This window comes from Chaetodon auriga, chromosome 22, assembly GCF_051107435.1.
Source record: "Chaetodon auriga isolate fChaAug3 chromosome 22, fChaAug3.hap1, whole genome shotgun sequence".
NCBI lineage: Eukaryota > Metazoa > Chordata > Actinopteri > Chaetodontiformes > Chaetodontidae > Chaetodon > Chaetodon auriga.
In genome coordinates, this window is record NC_135095.1 from 9,559,538 (window position 1) to 9,583,063 (window position 23,526).

A 23,526-nucleotide genomic window follows, 5' to 3' on the forward strand; every position below is an offset into this window, starting at 1 on the left:
GCATCATGTAACAATGAAACAAACTGACATAATAATAATAATCTCTCATTAACATCTTTTAACTCAGTGCTATTACTTTATAAAACCTATTGCATCTGCTTTATCACTTCTTTTTAGATGTCAACTACCTCTTCAGTCCCTTTGTCGCCTGTTTATCCCTGAAGGCCATGTAGGATCACTGAAAGCCTATGCTAACCTTTTGTCTTTTAAGTCCTTTTGGATATGTTGTCTTCAAAGGGAGTCCCATGTTGCACCTCTGGCCATGGGCAACCTTGAAAGGTTAGGCCTTCAGGCCATGTCTGTGTCATTGACGCCACTGGCTAAACGCTGTGTCCCACTCTGACCTCCTTAATTTGGTGTGTGTGTGTGTGTGAGAGAGCGAGAGAGAGAGAGAGAGAGAGAGAGAGTGTGTTTGTGTGTATGAAACTTTGCTATCACAACTGCTCATCTTGTCTTTCAACAGGGAACAAAGGGGGAGAGATGTTAACAAAGGGCCCAGATAAGATCATGTAGTAGCCACAAGCCAAAAACAGGAAGGATTCATTGAGGCGACGCGCTCTTTAATCTTTTTAAGGCCTAGTCTGGCATTTCTTACTGTCTTTTGGCTTGAGGTCCACTTGTAGATCATATCCTGTGGTTGCTTTCTTACCAGGAAGTTTTTGATGTGTCTATAGATAAAAGGAAATTCTAAGAAGGTTTGATCAGCTGCAGTGCACGCTATTTTTATGTGCTTACTGTATAAATATACCAACTTTTTGCAAACATAGTTTAAGCCTATTCCTGCGCTGCATTCCTTGTTTGCAAATGACTTCATTGAAAAAAATCACATTACCCTTGTGATTCGGTTAATGTGGTGTAATACAATATGCTTGTTTATTGTAATTTGACCTTTCATTTGAAAAACAAATTCTAAACATTCATTCAAGTTTTTATCGATTAAGGAGCATATCGACTTTTCTCTTTTAGCCTGAACTCGAGAAGGTCATCCATGCTTTTATTTCATCTCAGATTACTGTCAATTAAGCCTTTTTCACACTGGACAAAAAACCTACGAACATCTGGCTTTGTCTTGAGTGGGAAACGGTGCAATCAGCATTCATTCCCAGGTCAAATGGCTTTGCAGTCACAGGTATTTTTCGTGTCGCCAGTGGAGGAAACATCATCCAGGTGGAAATGCTAATTTTTGCTCTGTTTCACATGCTATTATGATGCATGTTGAAATTCTGGACGTTGCCATGTAAATATTGCCTGATATCAGACAGATTTGTCAACTCATTACGCTGTATTTCCATCACCATTGAATAAAAAAAAAAATAAAAAAAACAGAAAAGCAAGTACATCTACGGGTGATGGGAAAGAAGCCAATTATCAATTTTTAGTGGGTTTCTCCATGTTTAAAAAACCTGCATATGCACTAATTTTGGTGTAAAAATGGTATCACTGTATTCAGAGATAAGACAAAAAACAATGTTGCCCCTTCGCAAAATGCACCTGTTCGGCTGACAGACGACAGCCCAGACTACAACGCAGTGCCAGAGTTTTTAAACTCTTCAAAATGTAGTAGTGTGGACACTGGGCATAAAAATAGCAAAAGATATTTAAAACGAAAACGTATGAGTATGGATGTTGCGTAAAGCCCCTCAGCTCTGGAATTCCCTCCCCGAAAATCTGAGGCGAGCAGTCTTTTATTAATCTAACGTGTCATTTCCAGCAAGTCTAATCTGTTTTATTATGACTGTTGTTGTCTTTTTTACATTTTCTGTCTGTATTGTTGGGGATTGTTCTATTACTCACACACACACACTTAAATATGACACTTAACGCCCCAATGTCTTCATAAAGTATTGAAGGATACATCGCACAGTTTGTTACAAATGGATCATGAACACAAACAGACAAGGGGTTTCCAAATACCAATTATGTTGTTCTTGTCCCCCCTTCTGAGCTTATCTAGCCTCTGGGGAGACCTCCAGCCCACTCCCTCCCTCCTTAAACACAGATCCCTAAGCCCAGCGGGAAGCCTGTGCTGGTCCCAACACACAATCCCTGCTTACTTGCTCCCTGATGCACATTGTCCACTTCCCCAGCTACACACTAACACTACTACTCCCTACACATTATACCTTTTTTTCCCCCCTTTTGAATCTTATTAGTGCGTGAACTTAGTTTAACTGAAAAAGACTGTCGATTTCACTCAATTAGGCCTAATAGGATTAGGTTGCTGGTATGGGCTTGGAGGTTTAAATAGGAATGGAATTTTGGCAGACACCTGCTCCATCTATTGCATTAATCGTATAAAGGCTATGGAGTATGCAGGGGCCCTGGTGACACCCAAGGTTGAATGTTTGGATGAGTGGATGTATATGTTGTAGCACTGATGGCGTGAGTACCAGAGGAAGTGTGGCCCAGTGGTGAAAAGAGGGCATCGGTGAATCAAATGTAGGTAGCTACAGCGGCCAAAAAAGAAAGTTGTTGTCCAAGGTAGTAGATTGACTTTAACGGCCAATACAAGAAGTATTATGGTTGCAATATTGCTGTTTATCAGGTTTCAGTAAAATTATATCATGACAGTCTTTATTTACAGATACAAAATCTCCTCTGCCAGAGTGTCCTGGTCAAGATGGCAGCAGAAAAAAAGTAAAAAGGTTTCATCTAAAGTACAAACAAGGACACTCACTGATGACCTTCCATCATTCTCCCAGTCACATTTTGACTCACATCCTATCAACATTTTAATCCCATCAATTTAATAGTTGTAAATCAGGACCTGCAGTATTTGGAAAAAGTGGCTGGTGAAGTACAGCAGAGTACAACTGGTAATTGAACGTGTCAGATACATTCAATGAACATTTCATGTATTCTGCTGCTCCTTTCATTTTCAGGTTGGAGCTACAAGTTGTGAAAGTTAATTAGGCTTCCACTGAGAACTGTAGTGTTTCTGCCTTCTCGGCCAACAAAAGCTGATTAAAACATCTCTGCACTGGCCTCATTTTAGTATTTAGTGACTTGCAAATGGCAAAAGGTAAGCTAATATGATTCACTGAGGAATTTGAAAGGATTCAGATTTGATAAAATTCTACCGAACCCCATAATGTGGGGGTGTAACAATGTTGGAATAACGTTGGAATTAATGGGTCATTTCCCTGTTCTTCCAAAACTTTTCATTTTTCAGATTTTTAACACAAGCAGTTGTAGCCACACTGTCACATTCAAAATGCCGCTCGAATATAATAAACTATCGTGACAAAGGAAACGTGACTGAAGGACTGCAGCCAAACACACCGACACAGGACACTAACCCATTCTGGTCATGTTTGGGATGGTGGTCAAGGGGAAGGAAGGCATGCATGTGAAAGAGATGTGGATAGATAACAGTGGCGGTAGAGACTAGAGGGCTTGATGAGGCCTGTGCTGTTAAGATAATTACTAACAGCCATTGTCTCTTAGTACTTAGGACTTTTACCATGTCACTGATCACTTCATTGCTTAATCTTATCCACACAAAACCTAATCACTTGCAGACTTGTCACCCAGACACCCACCCCCCTATGTGAGGTAGAAAGAAACTTTTTTGAATTGTTATTTTAGGCTTTTATATTTGTAAAGCAGTAAAGCAAAATAATCAAATATATGGAGGTGGACTCTGGAGGCTGGGGCTCACTCCCAGAGTGCTGTGTGTGGTTTAGACAATGAAAGCACACTGATGAAGGTTCGGCAAAGATCATGGTTTGGGTTGATGGTTAATAAACACTTTGTGTCTCAAGTTGCTGCTGACTTTTTCTGTATTAAATGAGACCGTGACCTTTCCTAAGTACTACATAAAGAAGGTAAATAATGTTGTAGTTACAAGCAGATACCGTATTGCAATGTCAAAAGCTGTATGTAGTGTGTTGGAGTCCGAAATGTGGACTGTGTTATTAAGAAAGCCATCCTCATGATCTTTCCTCAGTACTCCCATTCTGTTCCACCTGCACGGCAGCCATGCACAGGTGATATTCAAAGATTTTCCTTCTGTACAAATTCAGGGATATGACATCAACATGTCAGATTTGAACCTACTTCCTGACAGATAGTTGGATCAACCAAGTATAATTCCGGCTGAAGTGGCAGCAAGAGCAAGAACAAGCTTGTTCAAAAAAAGCACCATCTTTACTTGCTGGCTATTTTACACATTAGTAGCATTAAGCAAGCATTAGTCAATGCCATGTGTCTGTTTCCATGTGTATTAACGATGGTAACAAATGCCCTTGAGAGTGGTCTATCCTCTTCGTTACTAATCACCATTCTTCCCAGGGGTGTCATACCAAGTCTCATACCAACACCTCACAATGTCTTTCCCGGAGGTCTCTCCATGTCTCTGGATGCTGTGAATAGCTATCTTGGTGGCCTTGAAACCCCCCCACCACCCCACCTTGGGGGATTATGATATGTTTTATCCAGAAGTGGCCTGTGTTTTTGTTCTGCATGTCAATTATCGGGACAGTTCAATGGCTTGATCTTGGCTGTGGTAAGAACAATCGGCGTAGGAGGAGGTCAAGGGTGAGCTGGAGGGGTGGTGATGTGTGTGTGTATGTGTATGTTGTTAGGATGGAGTTACGTCCAGTGTGAGACACTAAAGAACTGAACATGAAACATTTGGAGGGCCATTCTGTCTAATCCTATTAGTGTCTTAGATAACCCTGCCATATCAGAAGGGGTCAAGAGAAAGACCTCCGTGAAAAATCTCTCCAAAACAAAGCAATTTCATTGCCCACTTGTGTAAAAAACATGGAATTTGTATCATAGGCAACATCAAAAGGTGTTTGCAATGATGTCTAAGAGTTATTTTGTTGAGGAAAGGAATGATATGTCCATTGCTGCTGATCTAAAATAAGATCTGTAAGTATGCATCAGGCCAGGCTCCAGACTTAAACTGGATAATGACACAGAAAGCGTTCATGTTAATCTCTCCTTTAGAGTAATGACAGCATCAACTGTCCCTACTTGGAACGCTGACTTGTTTCCTTTTTTGTATAAAATGTATGTTTCACCTTGTTCTTTGAGAACTTCTGTAATTGTTGATTTTTCAACTGGGAGACAAGCTTTTCATCTAATTCATGCTCATAAAAACATGGTTGTTGGAGCACTATGGGGTTTCATAGCCATTAGCAATTTATTAGTGAATATAAGATGTTTAGAAAAGCAAACAATGTTTCCTTTACACGTTAATGACAGTTTCATGGCAACAACTAAAAAAAGCCTTCCTCATTAGCTTCCTAACTACCATACACTATATAATTCTGCTTTTTACGGGTAAAAACAGTGAGACCGTTGTCCCGTTTGGGCTAATTGTTTCAGGTCCTACAGCAAACACAATTTGCGTCTGAGTCTTCATTTGATTAGCTAATTCCATTTACAGTATGCTGCGTAAATCAAACTGCTAATTGAGAATGAAGAAGGGGTCAAAAACTCAGTCTGTAAAAAACGTACCAAAACTATTCACTGCTATTTAATAATGGTCATTTTTACCTGCTTTAAAAAAATATCTGTGACAGTTGGCAGTGTGTGACTTAAAGTGTCACGCACTTCCCATGGGGATTGTACCCAGCAAACCAAGTTACATAGTGCAAGACCAGGCACTGGGGGCACCTATTACAAGTCAGTGTACCATTGAAATGATTCTGAAGCTGTTATTTTCAGGTAAATAGTGACATCGTGTTGCATTCATTTAATTATTATTCAATATGTAGAACTTATAATCTAATTTATATATAATACAAGGGGCTCTATGCTGTCACCTCCCAGCATTTCAGGGTAACTGGGTTCAGTATGGTTGACATGCCTTCAAATTTTCAAGGGACATGAACAACACACAATGATCCACTTGAACCTTGCTGAACTTTTATAGCGTATATGGAACAAACCTTAATTGCGTGCAGTTGCTGGTGATTGCATGTGTATTTTCCATTGACATATTTAATGTTTCCAGCACATTGTTCCATCCATCTGAATCGTTACACGGGACTCCTGTCTGTCTCTAACCCTCCATTCATTCATCCATGCATCCAGTCCAGTGAGCAAACCGCAGTCCAGCCGGCTCCGGCGCTCAGCCAGTCCAGATGGGTGGTCCAAACCAATCACTGCTACTCTCCCATGCTTTACCTCGCTAGTGTCCCTGCTGCCCTGACACCCTCCTCTTTTTCTGTGCTCTCTCACTGTCTCACGCATTCCTCTGATTTCTTCTCCTCTCTTCCTTCGCAACAGTCTTGGCTATATCTTGGTTCTCCCCCTTTTCCTTGGGCTGACTTCTCTGCTATCTCTCTGTTTCGACTTTTCCTGCTGTTTTCTTTACACCATTCCCTTCAGTATCTCCTTCTTTCCTTTTCCATCTTTGCCTTAGCTCCTCTTTCTCACTGCTTTTCAACCATTTTCTTCTTTACACACATTCTCACTTCTCTCCCTGTCTGTCATTGGTACAGCAAGGTGGCATAATCTAAAACCTGACCTCAGTGCTCAGGTGTCAGTTCCTGTTGTTGGCCAACATCTGCTCCACTGGAGTGTTCTTAAGCAAATCCCTGAATGTCTTACTATTCGTAATGGAGCTGTAGCTGACCTTGTGCAGGGACCGAGGAAGGGTTTTCCAGTGTGGATCGTCATGGTCATTTGATCACGCTTTGAAATCTACAACCAAACATTCCACTGTGCAAAACCAAGATTTTTCTCAGTTAATGGTTCCAGATGATGTTGTGCTGTAAGGTTAAATTGAGCATGTTTGCACAGACAAAATGACAGTTTAAAACAAACAGCAGCATACGCCTTTGATTGCCGTAGTGTGTACAAGTTGGCCAGCTGAATATGTGGAAATGTTTGCATGGCTTCATTCACCACTGAAAACACACTGAAGTTATGTGTCTGTTTCCACTGTGACTCACAGGCTCTGCCATGGATGTTAGTCCAATGAGCCTTGAGTTGTTGTGTTACTCACAGTGTTGTATGTGACAGCAGTTTCGGAACACACCAGATTTGGATTTGGGAGTAGTCCATCTACCTAACCTCTCTGTCTCGTACGTTACGGCAGTAGTCAACTCACAAACACCCCTATGCATTTCTGCATGCACACAAACACACACACCACACACCAGAGCAGCGTTAGCACATGAAAGGCTTCCTACAGACGTGAGAAACATACTGCAACAATGCTTTGAAGTCTATCAGTCATCCATCTAATGTAGGGATGTTTTCTGTTCCTCCTTCTCGAATAGTCTGATTCATATCTCCCTTCCACAAATTCCCTCCCTAAAGCCGAAGAGACAGCTCCAGTCGATGTGGGAGTCATTTGGCTCCTTTCACAATAGCCCAAACGTATCCCTAACATCCAAAATTCAGTCTCACTTTTGCATCAAAGCAAAGCAGGAAAATAGATCCAATTTTTTGAAATCCCACTTGACGCTTGCAATCTTTGTGCAATCTAAAAAAAATGCACATATATGCAAGAGCACATGAATACACACAGTATGCATACATTGAATGGCATACAGTAATTGCAGTGGCCAGTCATGGCTCAGTGATCTGTCAGCACATTGTGTGGGGTTCTTAGTTGGCTGGACAATGGTGCTACAATCCCCAGAGACAGAATTCCAAAGAAATGACCCCTAAAACACAGAGTTCATTCAAATGGTTCCGGACGTGTGTGAACAACAGCAATATGGTCACAATTAGGCCACTATGTATCAGCGGCAGATGGTTACACACATACTGTAAGCACACTTATGTACTGTCACTGAAAGCAGCATTTGAGGAGAGTAATGTCTCTAAAATCAGGAGCCTGCAAATGAGCAGCGCTCACCTTTTGTTTCTCAAAGGCCTCTAAAACAATGTGTCACTGATGTTGTTTACATGCAGCAGGCAGGAGGAGGTTCATCAGAGGAAGCCCGCTGTGTTTATGACCTGGCTGGGTTTCATATTTATGACAACTGATCCATTTGCTGGAGCTCTGTAATTACATGTGTGATAAAACTGTAACCTGACAGCTCAGTAATTGTAGGCTGCTGGTGATGGGTTAGTAGGGGAGGTGTGTGGATGAGAACAACTCACACTGATGGTGGATCTCTTAAACTGGAGGTGGTCGTTGTTTGCATTGTGATCAGTTCTCTGTCTAGACACCATACGTGAAAATGTAAAGAGATTGACAAGGCAGCTATTTGGAGACCAGTTGATGTATAGAGAAGAGCGAGGTACGGATAGAGAGTGATCTTTACAACAGCAGAACTGCATCACTGTGCTTTTTTAAGCCTTGGATTTTAACACATTAATATTAATGCACACGGCCCAAAGTAAACTAAAAGACAAGACCCACCCCAGCAACAGTCTGTTCATCCTGCTCCCATCTGGCCAGCAATACAGAAGAATCTACTGCTGCACCACTAGACTATAGAGCAGCCTCTTTAGTCAGACCGTGAGACTCCTCAACTCATCCTCCACACCCCACCATGAAAACAAAAATTTTTGTTTTGTGAGTACCATAAAGGAACTACAGTTTGCACTTTGTTGTATGACACTGTTACTAGTAACGGCTGCTGACGTTCACATTTAGCTCAATGCATAAGTACACCCCGAACTGCTAGCATGGCTGTAGAGTCGTGTTGATATGTAACTCATGAAAAATGCTTTGGTTTTGATTTATACAGTGTTACCATAACACTCTGTGGCAGCTCCCTACCTTCCATGTGTTTTGGGGTTGGTGCCAAACAGGAGTTTGAACTCTGGTGTAGGCTTTGCCGTAGGGATACTGAGAGCGGGGATGGTGAACGGTGCCGCTGGGCCGAGGGTGGTAGAACTGAGGCCAGCTATGTGGATGTGGTCCAGAGTCATAGAAACCCTGCCCGTCGTCTCCCTGACCAGTCATCCACTGGTTGTCCGAGCACGACTGGAACATTTCTGACAGCCCAAAACTGGATCTAAGCAACAACAGCAACAAAAAGGAAATAACAATTAGTCAGTAAGTTAACCAGTCATGTAATGAAATAATTCTATTATCCTTATAAAATCTTGACTTGTACTTGGATTCCTCACTGAATATATCTTAAAAGAGAGGGAAACAAGAGGGCGCAAGGGAGACGCACAGGTGGATGTGGTTTTGTGTGTGTGTGTGTGTGTGTGTGTGTGTGTGTGTGTGTGTGTGTGTGTATCTAAAGTTCATCAGTAAAAAATTATGTCACCACCAGTTCCTTTAGACGGCTTTAGACAGGAGCAGATTACAAGGGTTTCTACAGCTTGAGAGGTTGCTAATCTTGAAAGCTGGACAGTTTGTTACGAAGACATTAAAGGAGCATTTTTCAACCACATTAGCACATGTTAGTCACAGCATGGTATGTCTGCCACGTCCACACAACTTATGTTCTCTGTATCCTTCACTTATGCCTTCAACTGACGTAGGTACCATCAATGGACACCCAACATTAACCCTATTCTTTTTTTTTTTATTAAACTTTCTCCCTGGGAGCCTCAGTGTCTGCCTTCAGAGCTGATAGATAGAGTTTCTGATAGCATTGTTTCTGTTTAAACTATTTCAGGAAATTAGCCTTTTTTCCCAGAGGATTCCCTCAGATCTATTCAGGCACAGCAGTATCTTCCCGGGGTTTATTTGTGCAATTAATAAATGGCCCCTCATTGAATTTGTCATGAGTTTAATTCTATGAAATTTTTGTATTTCCATCATGGAGTGAATGGATGGACAAACTTGATTATTGGCATGACTGAAGTAACAACAAGCAGCATGCTTCAGATCAAGCGTCTTGGAGGCTGTGGCTTAACCGGAATCAGTTGATACATGTATATGACCAAAAGCCAGTTTGATCGGAAAAACATTGCTGCCAAACATCCTTCTTCTCTGAATAATTTATACCACCATTTCAGCTAAATATGGCAAAAAAAATGCATTCTTTTCTTGTGACATCAATATTGAGGTGTGAATCAGAGATTAGGAGAAATAAAAATGGAAAATCATACAGTTGCATCGTTTTTATTGCAGTTCAGTTCTTTCTTGAGCCCACATAAGATGCATGAAAAGTTCTTGCATTGAGAATCGCTGGTGCTATCACACAAATTAAAACACACCACTTAATTCTCTTTTGTTGAAGGCTGAAATAAAGGTCGTGGGCCACAGTTGGAACGCACTGGAGAAACAATCCCAGAAGTGGGTACGATGGGGACAAGGCGTCACTAGCTGAAGATCCCAGGGGGAGCCAAGGGCGCCAGTATGAAAGTAAGTACTTCATATCTAAATTACAATATTTGAGTGCAAATTAGCTGTCACTGCCACTGGAGTCCTAATGGAGGACACATGCAAAATACGAGACTCTTACATTTGCTACAATGCAGAGCTGATTGAACACAAAGAGAAGGAAGGTAGGAAAGTGGTGGAATGTGTGCGATTCTAATCTCAGCGTCTCTGCCTCTCTCCTCGTTCTCCTTCTCTCTCCTTATATGTGGGAGGTTAATTGGCAAGACGTACGGCTGCCTGCCTGTCCAAGCATGGTGCTAACAGCGTTTAATTGCCTTTATTCTGTCGCCAACATTGCAGAATACCTTTGCTGCAGAATTTGCCAGGCAGTTCTAGGCACTGCGTAGAAATGTGTGGATGACGTGGAGCAGGCATGAGAAAACAGGTTTTTGTAACTGTAGAGAAAGGGTTTTGTCCACCTCGCTGCATTCCTGCAAGAATGGTCATCTGGAACAACTGGTTTGTTTGTGTGGGTTTAGTCGGACTCTTTGTCTGCGGTTTGTGAGCTCCTCTGTTTGCCCATGAGCAAGGCATCTTTCTTAAATAACAATTAACTGGCTTAACACACGAAGAGTGTTTTACGGGTATGGGAATGTCACTCAACTAGGCTTTTGTCACCCAGTCACTCCTGCTTCATCGCAAACCCAGAAAGTGTGTATTTAGGTAAAGAGATGAAATACGTACCTGCAGGGATTGTTTTTGAATTTACGTACATTTAAATTTGCCTGCCCACACTGAACCGCTGACTGTAAAATGATTATTTTATAAAATGCATCAAAGTCAGGAGTGTATTTGTTTGACTGCAGTGGCTGAAAGTAGAATGGGATCATTGCTAAATCCTTTTTTTTTTTTTTTTTTGCTTTAATTTCCAGAGATGATATAAGGGATTTAGATGGGAATAAGACCACCGGCTGAGAAGAGGAGAAAACCTCATTAGCATACGGCATGTTGCTCCATTAACATTGCCTAATTATTTCTTATACAGGTTTGAAAAAAATGCGCCTCAATTATCCTTATTTATCTTTTATTTTGTGCCACCATTATATTTACGGGAGGCATTTTGGATTAAACCAAATAAAAATCACAGCCTTTATGATTTTCATGCTATCAGCTCATCACCCTCAGGCCAGGGCTGCATTCTCACACTCTCACTATTAACCACGAACATAGTGCGGGACCCCAAAGCCAAGAAATCAAAATTCAGGATGTGTTTCAGAAATCCGCTTTTTAGACAATAATTAACTGATTTAGACGAGGCCTGCGCCTGGTTTAGTGTAAACCTTGACCAGGAAGCTGGCCCTGAGGCTCTCAGGTGTCCTTTCCTCCAGCTCACCTCAGCTAACGTGGCTCATTATCAATTGTCTGTTAAATGGCCTCGTAATGCTATAAACAGTGTGACTGTGATGTCCTGAACTCATGACACCACCACTGTGTGATTCCCTGGTTGTTCCTGGTTCTTTATATTGTTATTTGAGTTTGTTTGACTTCCTTTCAATCCAACAGAGAGCTGATAGTAGAGCTAAAGGCCCCCTGCTGCTCTGATGATAGGGTTTACAGATACACAAAGCCTTGGAGCCGTTGGAAGACAACAGGTAGCAGTGCTGCGGTGCTCTGCTCACGCTTCTTTACATCCAGCTGCAGGCCTGATTCACAGTCTGTGATCTGACTTTGAAATCAGTGACAAAATCCAATCTAGATGGGTGACATATTAAAATAACAACCAGTATAAATTGCTATACTGAGGATTTGGGGTGTGCAAGCCAACCTCGGCCTACTGTTGTGGTCACTGCTCCTTTAAAAATATTGTGGTCACTGCCCTTTAAGAAAATGATTGTTACTCCCCGTCATCACAATCTTGTATTCCTGAGGTAAAAGTTAAGGTCAATTTTCATGATATTTTTATCATTTTATGTTTCTATTTCCTTAACATTCCCCCCCCCAGTTAGTCAGAAATAAAGGGAAAATTGAATCATATTTCACTATCTTAAATTATATCTGTTCAAAAAGGCTAATCAAATTTCATATTTACTAGCTTCATCCCAATCACCACCAGTTGTTATGTAGGAGGCTGTGGAGTTTAGCTACATATCCGGAGACGTGACAGGATATGTATGCTCCTGTCCCACCTGAGCAGGTGTTTTAGCAGCTGGACTAGCTACAGAGAAAAAAAAAAACCTGATCATGCTGCTAAGATGCGCTTGTTGTCTTCAGTCAAACCAGTGAGACTGAAGTCTGTTGTCAAGAGATCAATGTAACCTTTTTATGTTTACTTGGCAACAGTATTTCCTGTTGAGCCCTTTTTGTCGATACAAGAGTCATGGATTAGGCTTTGTTTGACTGCTCGGTCAGTTTAATCTAACCCTGAAAGTCTGTCTCTCTGTCTCTCTGTCTGTGTCGAGCAGTCTGTCTGTCTGCCTGCCTGCCAGTCAGTCAGTTAGTCAATCATCTGTCTGTCTGTCTGGTTGACTGGCTAGCTGTCTGTCTGGTTGTGTATGTGTCTCTCTGTCTTCCTGTCTGTCTGTCTGTCTGTCTGTCTGTCTGCCTGTCCATGGTGCACACTTACACAAGTCCTCACCCACCCACATGGAGACAGGAAGTATCATTGCTGAGGATATTCTAAGTGCCTATGTCACAGATGAGAAAACACACACACACACACACACACACACACACACACGCACACACACTCACTCACCGACGTCTGCCTCATTAAAACCTTTCCCATAGATGTGCTACTTTGTGCGGCTCTCCACTCATCATCACCTCCAATCCGCTCAACCCTTGCCTCCCTTTGAGCTCCACTATTTATTTTCATCAAGGCTCCTCTCTCTCTCTCTCTCTCCCTCTCTCTCTCTCTCTCTCTCTCTCTCTCTCTCTCTCTGTCTTCTTTCTCTCTATCTCTCTCGCTCCCCCTCTCATCCACAGTGGGCTTTGTTGCTGGGCTGTCAAGTATTGAAGCACCTATTTATTTGCTTTTTTCACTGCTAATTCTCTCTTATTGTCCCTCCTGGCGTCCCGTTGCGTCTGGAACAAGGCCACCGCCAGAGTTTTGTTCCCTGTGTTCAAGACATGAGTCAGCGAGCCAAGATAATGATGAAGAGCTCAGACACGCAGGAGATCCAGCCTCTATCACTGATCACACCGGCAAAGTCTTCTTAACATACACCCCTCACAAAATCTCATTATTACAGAGCGCATTCAGTCTGGACGAAGGGCAGAGATCACCATATAGGGTTGTGTTTTAAGCCTGTGTGGCTTAGCTGTTCTTCGACTGTTCACATTTTTTTCTGTATATAAAAAAAAAGTTCTTTTATATTTCATCATGTCACTTTAATTTTACTTTTCTTCACTTCCATAAAATTGTAACCAGCTGCACTGGCTGCTGAAGTCAGGAGAGGTGCAGGGATCTGGCACTTCTATCATCTCCACATATATATGTACATGATTATGTAGTACAGTAACTATAATGCATATTCAGATTTCAAATTTAAGCTTTCATCTCAGTTGCTGCCTCTGAAAAAACATAACTGCATTTCTATTTTGAGAAATGAAGGAACTAAAACTCATAACTTCCACTACCTCTGAGTGTCCCTCTGAGTGTGTTATAATGATGTTACAGAATCTGATCTCATGTCTGTGTCAGCTTAAACAAGTACAAGGGGCTATAAAGACGCCATACATATATATTACTGCAAACTAGAAGATAGACAAATTGGTTAAACACACAGATATGTTAGATATGCTTACAGTAAGACTGAGTCACACTCAAAAGGGGGTTGGTGCAGAGACAAGACAGTCAAATGTTGTAACGCCTGCATGTGGATGTATTTTAATTGTACTTACAGTTCAGATTGATTCAGTGGATTTGGAACATTTTTAAGGTGATTAATGTGTTAGAAAGCAGGTTTCCAATGATAGTTTGTCCAGTATACTAGTAAGGAAATTGTAGTTGTCCCAAAACTCTTTAAGTCCTCACACTGCTGTCTAATAATTTTTTTTTTTTCAGCGCAAATAGTATAAATATACATTTTTGAGTTGGATCCCTTAAACGTTGTTTAGATGACTTGTCGGTGCTCCCAAGACAATCTTCCATCTTAATTCTGAGCTTTTTATAGTATGAAAGTATGAAATTAAATTCCAACATGCTGATTTTATATGACATTTACAGTATTTTCAGAGCAGATATTATCTGTATTAACAGTACAGATATTTGGTTTAAATTCAGTTATTTACCTTGTGTTGAGTAATTAACATCTTTGCTTGCTTCCATGCATATAACTTGAAATTTGAGTGTCCGGGATCTGTATGGTACAACTCTGTATGATCACAAACTGCCTCTCATGAAGCACCTTGCCCTCTCACCTGTCACATAGATTTGCTAACTGCTAAAATAGCCAGCATGACCAGAGATGATGTATTGTAGTCTTTCTGGCATTGTGGGAACCCGAACTTAGTAAGGCAGCGCTCAGGGGAGCTTCGATATGCTTCTGTACAATGTCATTACGCTTAAACTGTGGAGGAAACACGGACTGCATGTGCATTGTCAAACACTGTTCGATTCTATTCTGTATATGTGTCTCCTTCACGAGTCAATCATATCCATTTTGTGACTTCAAAGACTGGTTTCAGGAAGAGGCTGTAGACCGTGGATGAACATTCACTTTCGCTTTTCATCGGTCAAGGGTGTGCGCCACCGCTGAGAGGAGGTTACCACAGCCTCACTTTGAAGTCAGCCCTCAGAGCAGACAGTGTTTACATTCTTCCAGCAAATTACTCCCCCCAGCCCACCGCTTCTCACACACATCTCTCCATCACACTGCTCAAGTGCCAGCCAAACCTTAGACTACTGATACAACTCCTAATAGTTTTCATGGTTGACATTGATATTATTGTATTTGTCGTTGTTGTTTTTGTGGAAAGCTTAGGTAATTAATGCAAATGGAAAGCTAAAACAGACTTAGATAGACAGGGCCTGAATGAATGCACAACGCCACTTCCTTGAAAATCATATCCAAGTTGTCATTTCCAGATTGACCACAAGATGGTGTCGTATGCACCCATTCAACTTCTCCAAAAACACATTGTTCACACTTGCATTTCCCCCTTGAAACTGTACCATATCATTAAAAACAAAACAAAAAAAAGTCCTAAAGTGTTTGAGAAAGGGTGTGTGTGTCATGAACTGCTCCTGTTTCCATTTGACTTTACTGGTAAGGCATGACTCCGATGAGAATGAGCTGTCCGATTGCAAAACTGCTGGAGTACCCTGTGCAGAAAATTTAATGTCAAAGTAACACTGCACACTTCCATTATGCTGTTTGCACCCCATCCTCTGAACACACACCTGCTCTGTGGCACAGCACACAGCACACCTGCCTTCATCTTTGATAAAAAAAAAAAAAAGTTTTAATAATACCTTAAAATTCTTTATTCACTCCAAAATTAATCATTATCATATACTTCTTGCTCTCTAGGATTATTTGTGACATTTTGTTCAGCAGTCTTGACGAAAAAAAAAATACTACTGAGTCATCTTGGTTGTGACTCATCGTCCCATGAGGCCTTTACACACGTCCACCCTCTTTGCCATGTTGCTCATCCTGTCACAGTTTTCCCCCCTGCTCAGCCCCCAACCCCCAAACTCAGAGCGTTCCCGTGATGCAAGATAAGAGAAGTTCACTGGGTTTTTCTTCATATATTGTAAATAATATCAGGTGACTAAAAATGAGGAAGTAGCCCATGAGGAACTTTAAAGATTTTCCCGCTGTGTCACTGTGATGTCTCAAAGCTGCACTCAAACGAATATGTAACACGCCCACGCTAGAACAAGATGTTGTCAAAGGGACACCAGGGAACAACGGATGCTATGAGACTGAGCTATGAGCAGCACGGTAATCCTTTACAATTTCATGAAATAATATCAGCAGAGAGAGGAGCCTGTTTTTACGTCTAAGCACAGTGGATAACAGTGCACTCAGGAGTTTAGTGTAATGACGGTATTGATAGTGAAAACTCTTTCATTTGAACACAACTATAACCAGGAACAGACATTCGCGATCATCTCTGAAATCATCTCATGGAAGAGTTTTTGTCTCCTAACATGGGTTCACATGAAACTTTAATTTGATGATTTATATCTTTAAGTGTCTTGATAACTGATACTTTGCTTGTCCTTAGCTCCAAAATTCTACTCATCTTAAATTTGGTGTTCCAGCTAAATTTCTATGAACAAGACATATATGCACCAGAGATTTGATCCTTATATCCAATACCACTCCGACCTGCTGCTAACGAACTTCCTGTTAAACAGGATGTTGCTTGCGGAGAAGTGCAGGTGATGTGCTTCTTTCCCCCTTCATTATAAATGTCAGCATGGGCAGGTTTAATAAAATTAACATTAAGTCACATTACAGCAAACCTCAAATTGCAGGAAAATATTCTTTGCATTTCTGTGTATTTGGAAAAGAATCTTAAATTACCTGAAGTTTGCCGGCTATGGAAGACAGGTCCTGTTGGTGTACTGTATGTCTGCTTATCAACGTCAAAGTCCAACTTCAAATTGTGCAAATCCTGCAAAAACTTTCCTCGTATTCTACCTCCTATTGTTGTTAAATCATTACTGGAAGCATGGACTAGTGAAAGGGCCCCAGATTTAAACCAAATTGTGTTTCCTCTTTTCGAGCACCCAGGAGCGGGGTGCAAAGGGAAGCTTTTACGTCAACCGTCCCAAATCTGAGACCGAAATAATCGCAGATTCTGGCAAGTCATCATGTTACACAAGCATGGTTACCCACAAAGGAATCAAATAGAGTTAAAAATCAAAAAAGAAAAGTTACACAAAGCAAGCGTTAGTTGTTTTAATGCTGTCTGAAGTGTCTCACTTTGTTATGAGATTTCTCTGGAAATTCTCAACCATTCACCAAACCATGGTACTTACCTGGTAAATTACAACAGACCCTTCAGCTGATAATGCAGCATGCACGCTCGGATGTTGTTGTCAAGGTCGATACTAAAAATAAAGGCTTGACTTTCAAGCGTCGACTGAATGTTGTTAATTTCCTATTCTTGAGACAGTTTGTCCATAACTGATCAGCACTGCTCGACTTGTAAGAACAAAACACACAAGTGTTTTTGGTCAGCTTTATGGAACGGTGACATTTCATTCCAGAGGAAAAGGGCTCCAGTGCTGCATTCACGGTCACACTGTAATCTGCATAATGACAATGATGAACAACCCATCAGGGACCATTTGAGAGAAAAAGCCTCCAAATTCCCCTTCAGATGCATGTTGATTGTGTTTATTCATGGCAGTTAGGTTGATGAGGGAGCAATATGGAGGAGGTTGGATGGACACTTGTTATGTGTTACCGTTAAAATAGCAGACATCTCTTGACGAAGAACAAACAGCAAAGGCAGACTGAAATCAAGGCGTCTGTGAAAGCTCTCAGGAATGCAAATTCAAAAGCACTTCATTACTTGCTTTTTCCCTGCAATCTTGTGTCTGAGAGACTGAACTAAGTGGTTAATCAAGCCAAAAACCAAACCATGTCTGAGGGGCAAGAGAGGAGACACCTATGCTCACAGACAAGGCTGATGCTGTGTGTATGTGAGTTCACATTATGTGTGTAAGTGCATATTAGAATGCACAATAGTGTGTGTGTTTTGGATCCATACCAGATCAGAAAGATCTAGATTACTAATAGATCAATTTTTGACTGTAAATTTTGCTTTACATTTTGCATTTTGTCTACCAGCCTGTCTCTGTTTGTGTCACAGAAGTCTTGTACAAGACATTTATTTATGAGTCGCTGTCTTTTTACTTTCGACAGGAACAACATAAGAGTCTCTGGCCATGCTCGCAACTCTGTAAGACCTCACTGTGGCACAGCAGTGCTTTGAGCTAAATGCTGACAAGAGCATTCTAACACGCTCACCATGACAATACAAACATGCTGATGTTCAGCAGGTATAATGTTTACCATTTCAAACATTTCCGCCGTTCTTTGCTTTTGCTTCAGTGAAGAAATACTCTACAGTTCTGATGTAACTGAAGGCGGGAGTGCACGTAACTGGTACACATGCGTGATAAAAACCAGCGATGTGTAAACAGTTGTTTGTGCCTTAGCGTTATGGTATGGACAATTTTTGTTTTCACTGTGAAGCTGCCACAATCCAGCAGATGGCAGTAATGCAACACTTCATAAAACTCAACAGAAGAAGAAGATGGGAGCAACTGTCTTTGATGATCAATACACATATTTTTGTCTTTGCTCGTTTCTTGTCAACACATTTGAGCTGGTGAAGTAACCGACAGTGAGAGATGAGCATAAATCTACTGCTACTCATCTACTTTGGTATTCGGCCACCTGCAAAGAAACTTCACACAGAATTTGTGCAGAAGAAAAGACTGAAAACTGGCTCCAAGATGCGCCAGAACTTGAAGCTAACAGGGAGCGCACCGAAATGTGGTGCAAGGTCTGTCATTTGCATTAACAGCCAGCAGACAAAACAGCTGCGTTTTTTCAGGCTGAAAGCATTTCAATCATCAATCACTTGATAAACTCAAAAAGAGTAAGGAACATGCGGATGTGGCACAAGCTGTTGCGAACAAACAAACCAGACAAGCTGAAAAGTCCAGTCGCCTACTTGGTACTGACTGATGTGCACACCTGGCTACAGCAGCGTCTGAGTTCACCTCTGTCGGAGCTTCTATTGTTGTTTTGGAGCAAACAGTCCTCACAGGATGCGGACTGGTCCCAACAAAGGTGGTTCGGCCTCAGGGCCATAACTTGAAGCTTGTGCAAAATATTCCTGCAACATGGAGTGTAAACAGGACAACTGAAGAAAACAAATACTGTACTGTAGGATAAAAATATGCGCTAAAAGTGTTAAAAACATTGAGGGAATCCAGGAAATGAGCAAAAACTCCAAACATGCTGAAGAGTTAAGTTAGTATAGAGGCTCTTTCATAGAGACATTCCGTAACATTAACTTGAATGAATTGCCTGAACTATTCTGGTAGAGGCAGTGGCTTCTCTTTGTTCAATAACCAAGGTCTTAACAGGATTTTAATGCTATGTGACCATTCACACACACCAGCACCAGTGGCACTAAAGTCCTCTGCTATCTGAGATTACACGTGTTTTACGTCAGAGGGTGCTGGTGTGATGCATGTTTTCAGTGGTGACCATTTTCCTCACACAATGTGTCAGTATGGAACTTCAGCAGTTGTGTTACATTGTGCAAATGCCTTAACTGATTTAACACCATAGAAACACGGAATTCATTTTCACACATGACCCTGTGCAGAAAAGTGCCCTAAATGTACTAATTAAGAGCTTCAGTCAAATCTGTGAACGTCTTTGTTGTGAATTATTACTGCAAATTTGACTACATGGAAAAACTACACATGAATTTATACAACCCTGTTTCCAAAAAGAGTTGGGACACTGTGTAAAACATAAAGAGAAAGTTAAAATGTGGTGATTTGCAAAACATTGAAACCCCATATTTAACTGCGAATTGCACAAAGGCAAGATATCAAATGTTGAACCTCAGAAATTTCATTTCAAACAGTTAGAATTTGATGCCAGCAACACGTTTCAAAAAAGGACAGGGGCAACAAAAGACTGCAAAAGCTGTGAGATGTTAAAAGAAAACACCTGGTGGAACAACTCACAGTTAATCAGGTTAACTGGTAACAGGCTGGTAACACGACTGGGTATAAAAAGAGCATGAGGAGAGGCCGAGTCTTTCTGAAGTGATGGTGGGGAGGGGTTCAATGCTGTGACAGACTGTGCTGGCAAATAGTGCAACAATTTCTCAAAATAAAATTGGAAATAATGTTATTAAAAGACAACATTCTGCTTTCAAAATGACAAATGCTGACTGTGTTGTTCAAAGAAGAGGTGACGCAACAGAGTGGGAAACATGACCTGCCCCAACTTTTTTGAAATGTGTTGCTGGCATCAAATTTATATTGCATAATTTTCAAAAACAATGAAGTATCTCTATGAAGTTTCAGCATTCGATATGTTGTTTTTGTGCTGTTTTCAATTAAATATGGCATTTCAATGTTTTGCAAATCATCCCAACTTCTTTGGAAACTGGGTTTGTGTGTCCCATATTTTTGTAATTTCTTATATTGTAGTTGTAGAACGAGTCAGTTGAGCACCACAACTATTCTCATTTATTTCTTATTTTGTTTTAGTCTTCATTTAACCTGGAAGAAATCTTACTGAGATTGCAAATCTCCTTTTCAGGAGTGTCCTGAGCAAGACAGGCAGCAGAACAATTACAGGGCTGCAGACATAAAACAAGCAAAAATGTCATCTGCATATAAAATATCGACAGCCAGATGTCCTTGCTTGTCATTTAGAATCACTTTTATGTGTCCAGTGAGACCAGTTCCTGGAGATTCAAGTCAATTTGCATCTGATTCCAAGCAGAAGGAGCAGCATACTTCAATGCCGTTTTCCCAGTTCAGTACGGACCTTGGCCACAGTTAGTAGAAATACATCCTGGCAGCAAAGACGATAACCTCTCGAACTTTTTGGAGGATGTATGTCCAGAGAGTAAAATGGAAGGATAGGAATACTCCAGTGGTTAAAGTGTGCAGTGCATCTCAGTGTGTTCACCGGTTGCTGAGTGTTGTGAGGCATAAATGAGAGAATCTACAATTTGTAGATTGTAATGACATACAGACTCAATCTCAGAGCCCTGGCAGATTTTGCATTGGAAAAAATTCTGAGTTTTGTTTTGTCAGCACCTTTAAATCACACAGGGTATGTTGTACAGTATTGAAATGACATTATAGCTGACAAAGAGCCTGGTTCAGTGTAGACGCAGAGCAGCATATCACAGTATATCACAGATCCAGACTATTCATATGTTCTGTATATATGTAAGGAATAGTGGTGGTCTCAGGACTGATCCCTGAAGCACACCCTTGGATACAATAAGGTAGTCTAGAAAAGTCTAGAAAATGTTCCAAACTACTGAAAAATGCACGTCACATCTCCTCAGAACCCAAGGTGGCATCGTCAGATTATTCATGCGCACTGACTAATCATTTAATTAACCAACTTCAGCTCTGTATCAATTCAGACAGTCTACCTAGTCCAGATATTAAGGGGATTATTGCAAATTTGAGATAATTTTCCATGATGTCTGCAAGCCAGGGCTCAGATCAGCCACAATAATCTCCGGTGTATCCAAGAACATGTAATGCTCTTGACAAATGACCATGATTTACTCATGACGTAGGGATTTCTCTCCCTGATCTTGTTGTTGTTCGACAGACAGAATGTGCGGAATGCGAGTGTGTGAGTGAACTCAGCGGGAGCTGACACTCGACATTAGATTTATTGGTGGAGATTATGACCCAGGGCACTCCGGCAGAAACAGAGAAAAAAGACAAGCACAGCCAAGGCCAATGGGAGAGAGGGAGAGGCAGGGAGAATGGAGCAAAGGCTATGAAATGAAATGAGGTGTTTGATCTCCCCAGGACAGGTCAGGTCTTACTGGTGGAGTGTCTGATCTGATGTAGGGCCTGTGAAAGAATGGACACCACCAGCTGCACTGAGCATTCATTAAGGCCACACATAATGGAAAAGGAGACGGGAGCTCATTGTGATCTGTATATTTATTTGTCACACCACCATCTTTTCTCTGTCCATCCCGCTAGTGTGTGAATATTCCCACTCTTCACTTCAAATTCTTGGAGCAACGCTCTGAAATCTCACCTAAGTCCTAAAGTTTCCTTGAGAGGCATTTGGTTTGACTCCAGGCCTCTGTTGTATCTTCAAATGCCTGGTCGCTTCTCTTTCCCTTTATTCTAATCGATGCAGTTGAAACAGTGAAAAGGTATCCGCCTGCAGACACCAAATAAGAGCCTCTGAAATGAAAACTTTCCCCCCTCTTTTAGATGACAATTGTATGTGGCTGTGTCTTCGTCTGGTTTACCTGTGGGTCTTTGATCATGACAGCATGCGACCGTGTTTGATTCCTGGGGTACTTTGACAGTTTGCAGGCTGGCAAAAGGCCCTCCAGTGTCTGAAGTTAGATCAGAGGAGACAGGGCCTGAAAAGCAGGCGTCCAGCTGGGAGAAGATCAGAAGAGACACAAACTTTAGCGAGAGCCATTGTGAGGTACACAGTGGCTGCTGGCGCCCATAACTTTTCCCTTTGTATGTTTTTTATACCGCTCTCTTCTCCTTCTCTTATCTTCTGTTCAGAGTGTTGAATGGCTCAGTTAAAGGTCTGTGAGGTTTTATCTGATTCTGACAAAAAAAAAGGCACCTTGTATTTGTTCCCTCTTTCAGCTGTCTCTTGGGGTTTAAGGCTGGGCTGTGTGTGCACATTCACAATGGTGCACACCTGCTTTACAGTGCAGGCATAACACCATGAGGAGGCTGTGGTCAACATAATAGGACTAATTAAAAAGAAGATTAACTCCTACATGACATGGCACATGCTGGACAAATAGCGCACCCAAGGTTTGCATATTTTTCGGTGAAACTTACTGTTTCGGTAAGTTTTTGAGAGCCTGGATTGAAATAAACAGTAGTAAATAACCATTTCAGTCTCTGTGATCACTGATAATAAAGCTAATGTATGAAATGATAGGATTATTTTACTGTGGCGCTTCTGCTGGTTGATTTGAGGAGACTGCCTCACGTTTGGTAAATGCAGTAATGGTGCCCTCTAGTGGCTCAATGACAGAACCAACAAAAACCTTTTTAAAAATGCAGGCAAGTGTTGTTTTTGCCAAGTGGTTCTCAGCCGTGGTTAGTCTGGAAAGTATTTTGGGTCCTTTGAAAGTTTAGGGGTCCGCAGTCTTATAAATGCCACTTAAAAGACATATTAAACAGCTTACAGCTAGGTAAATCATGCATGCTGCAGGTATGCAATGCATTAAACATTATTATTACATATTTATCTACTATCGTATATGTTATTTGCATACGTTTGACCTATGCAGAGACGTATCAGTATTGGGAAAAAATGGAAATATCCTCACTGATATTCAAGCATATCATCCAGCCCAAATGTGCATTATGTCCCACTCTGCAAAGGCTGTTCAGTTTTTGTAGTCAGAGTCCGAAAAACTCCTAAAAATGCAGTTGCTGATACTTCCTCTACATTCTCAATTAGAGAAACGTGTGGATGAGTTATGTTCAGTCTGACTGATTCACGAGTAAAATCAGACTACGCGGAGTGCGTGGTCCTTGGACTGAATTAATAGGCATCACTAATCGATCGACG

General features: G+C 41.3%; 1 protein-coding gene across 4 annotated transcripts in view; it reads right to left on the bottom strand.

Annotated features, from left to right (window-relative positions):
• The window catches only part of tfec (transcription factor EC), a 44,256-nt gene extending 27,446 nt beyond the window's left edge, over positions 1-16,810 (bottom strand). For all 4 annotated transcript variants that reach the window (XM_076722381.1, XM_076722379.1, XM_076722378.1 and 1 more), the window contains exons 1-2: positions 16,741-16,810; positions 8,699-8,936 (exon numbers count right to left, since the gene is read on the bottom strand). In XM_076722381.1, the coding sequence (XP_076578496.1) occupies positions 8,699-8,914 (216 nt within the window). In that variant the 5' untranslated portion in view covers positions 8,915-8,936; positions 16,741-16,810. The remainder of the gene's footprint in view (positions 1-8,698; positions 8,937-16,740) is intronic.
• Positions 16,811-23,526: the final 6,716 nt, after the last annotated feature.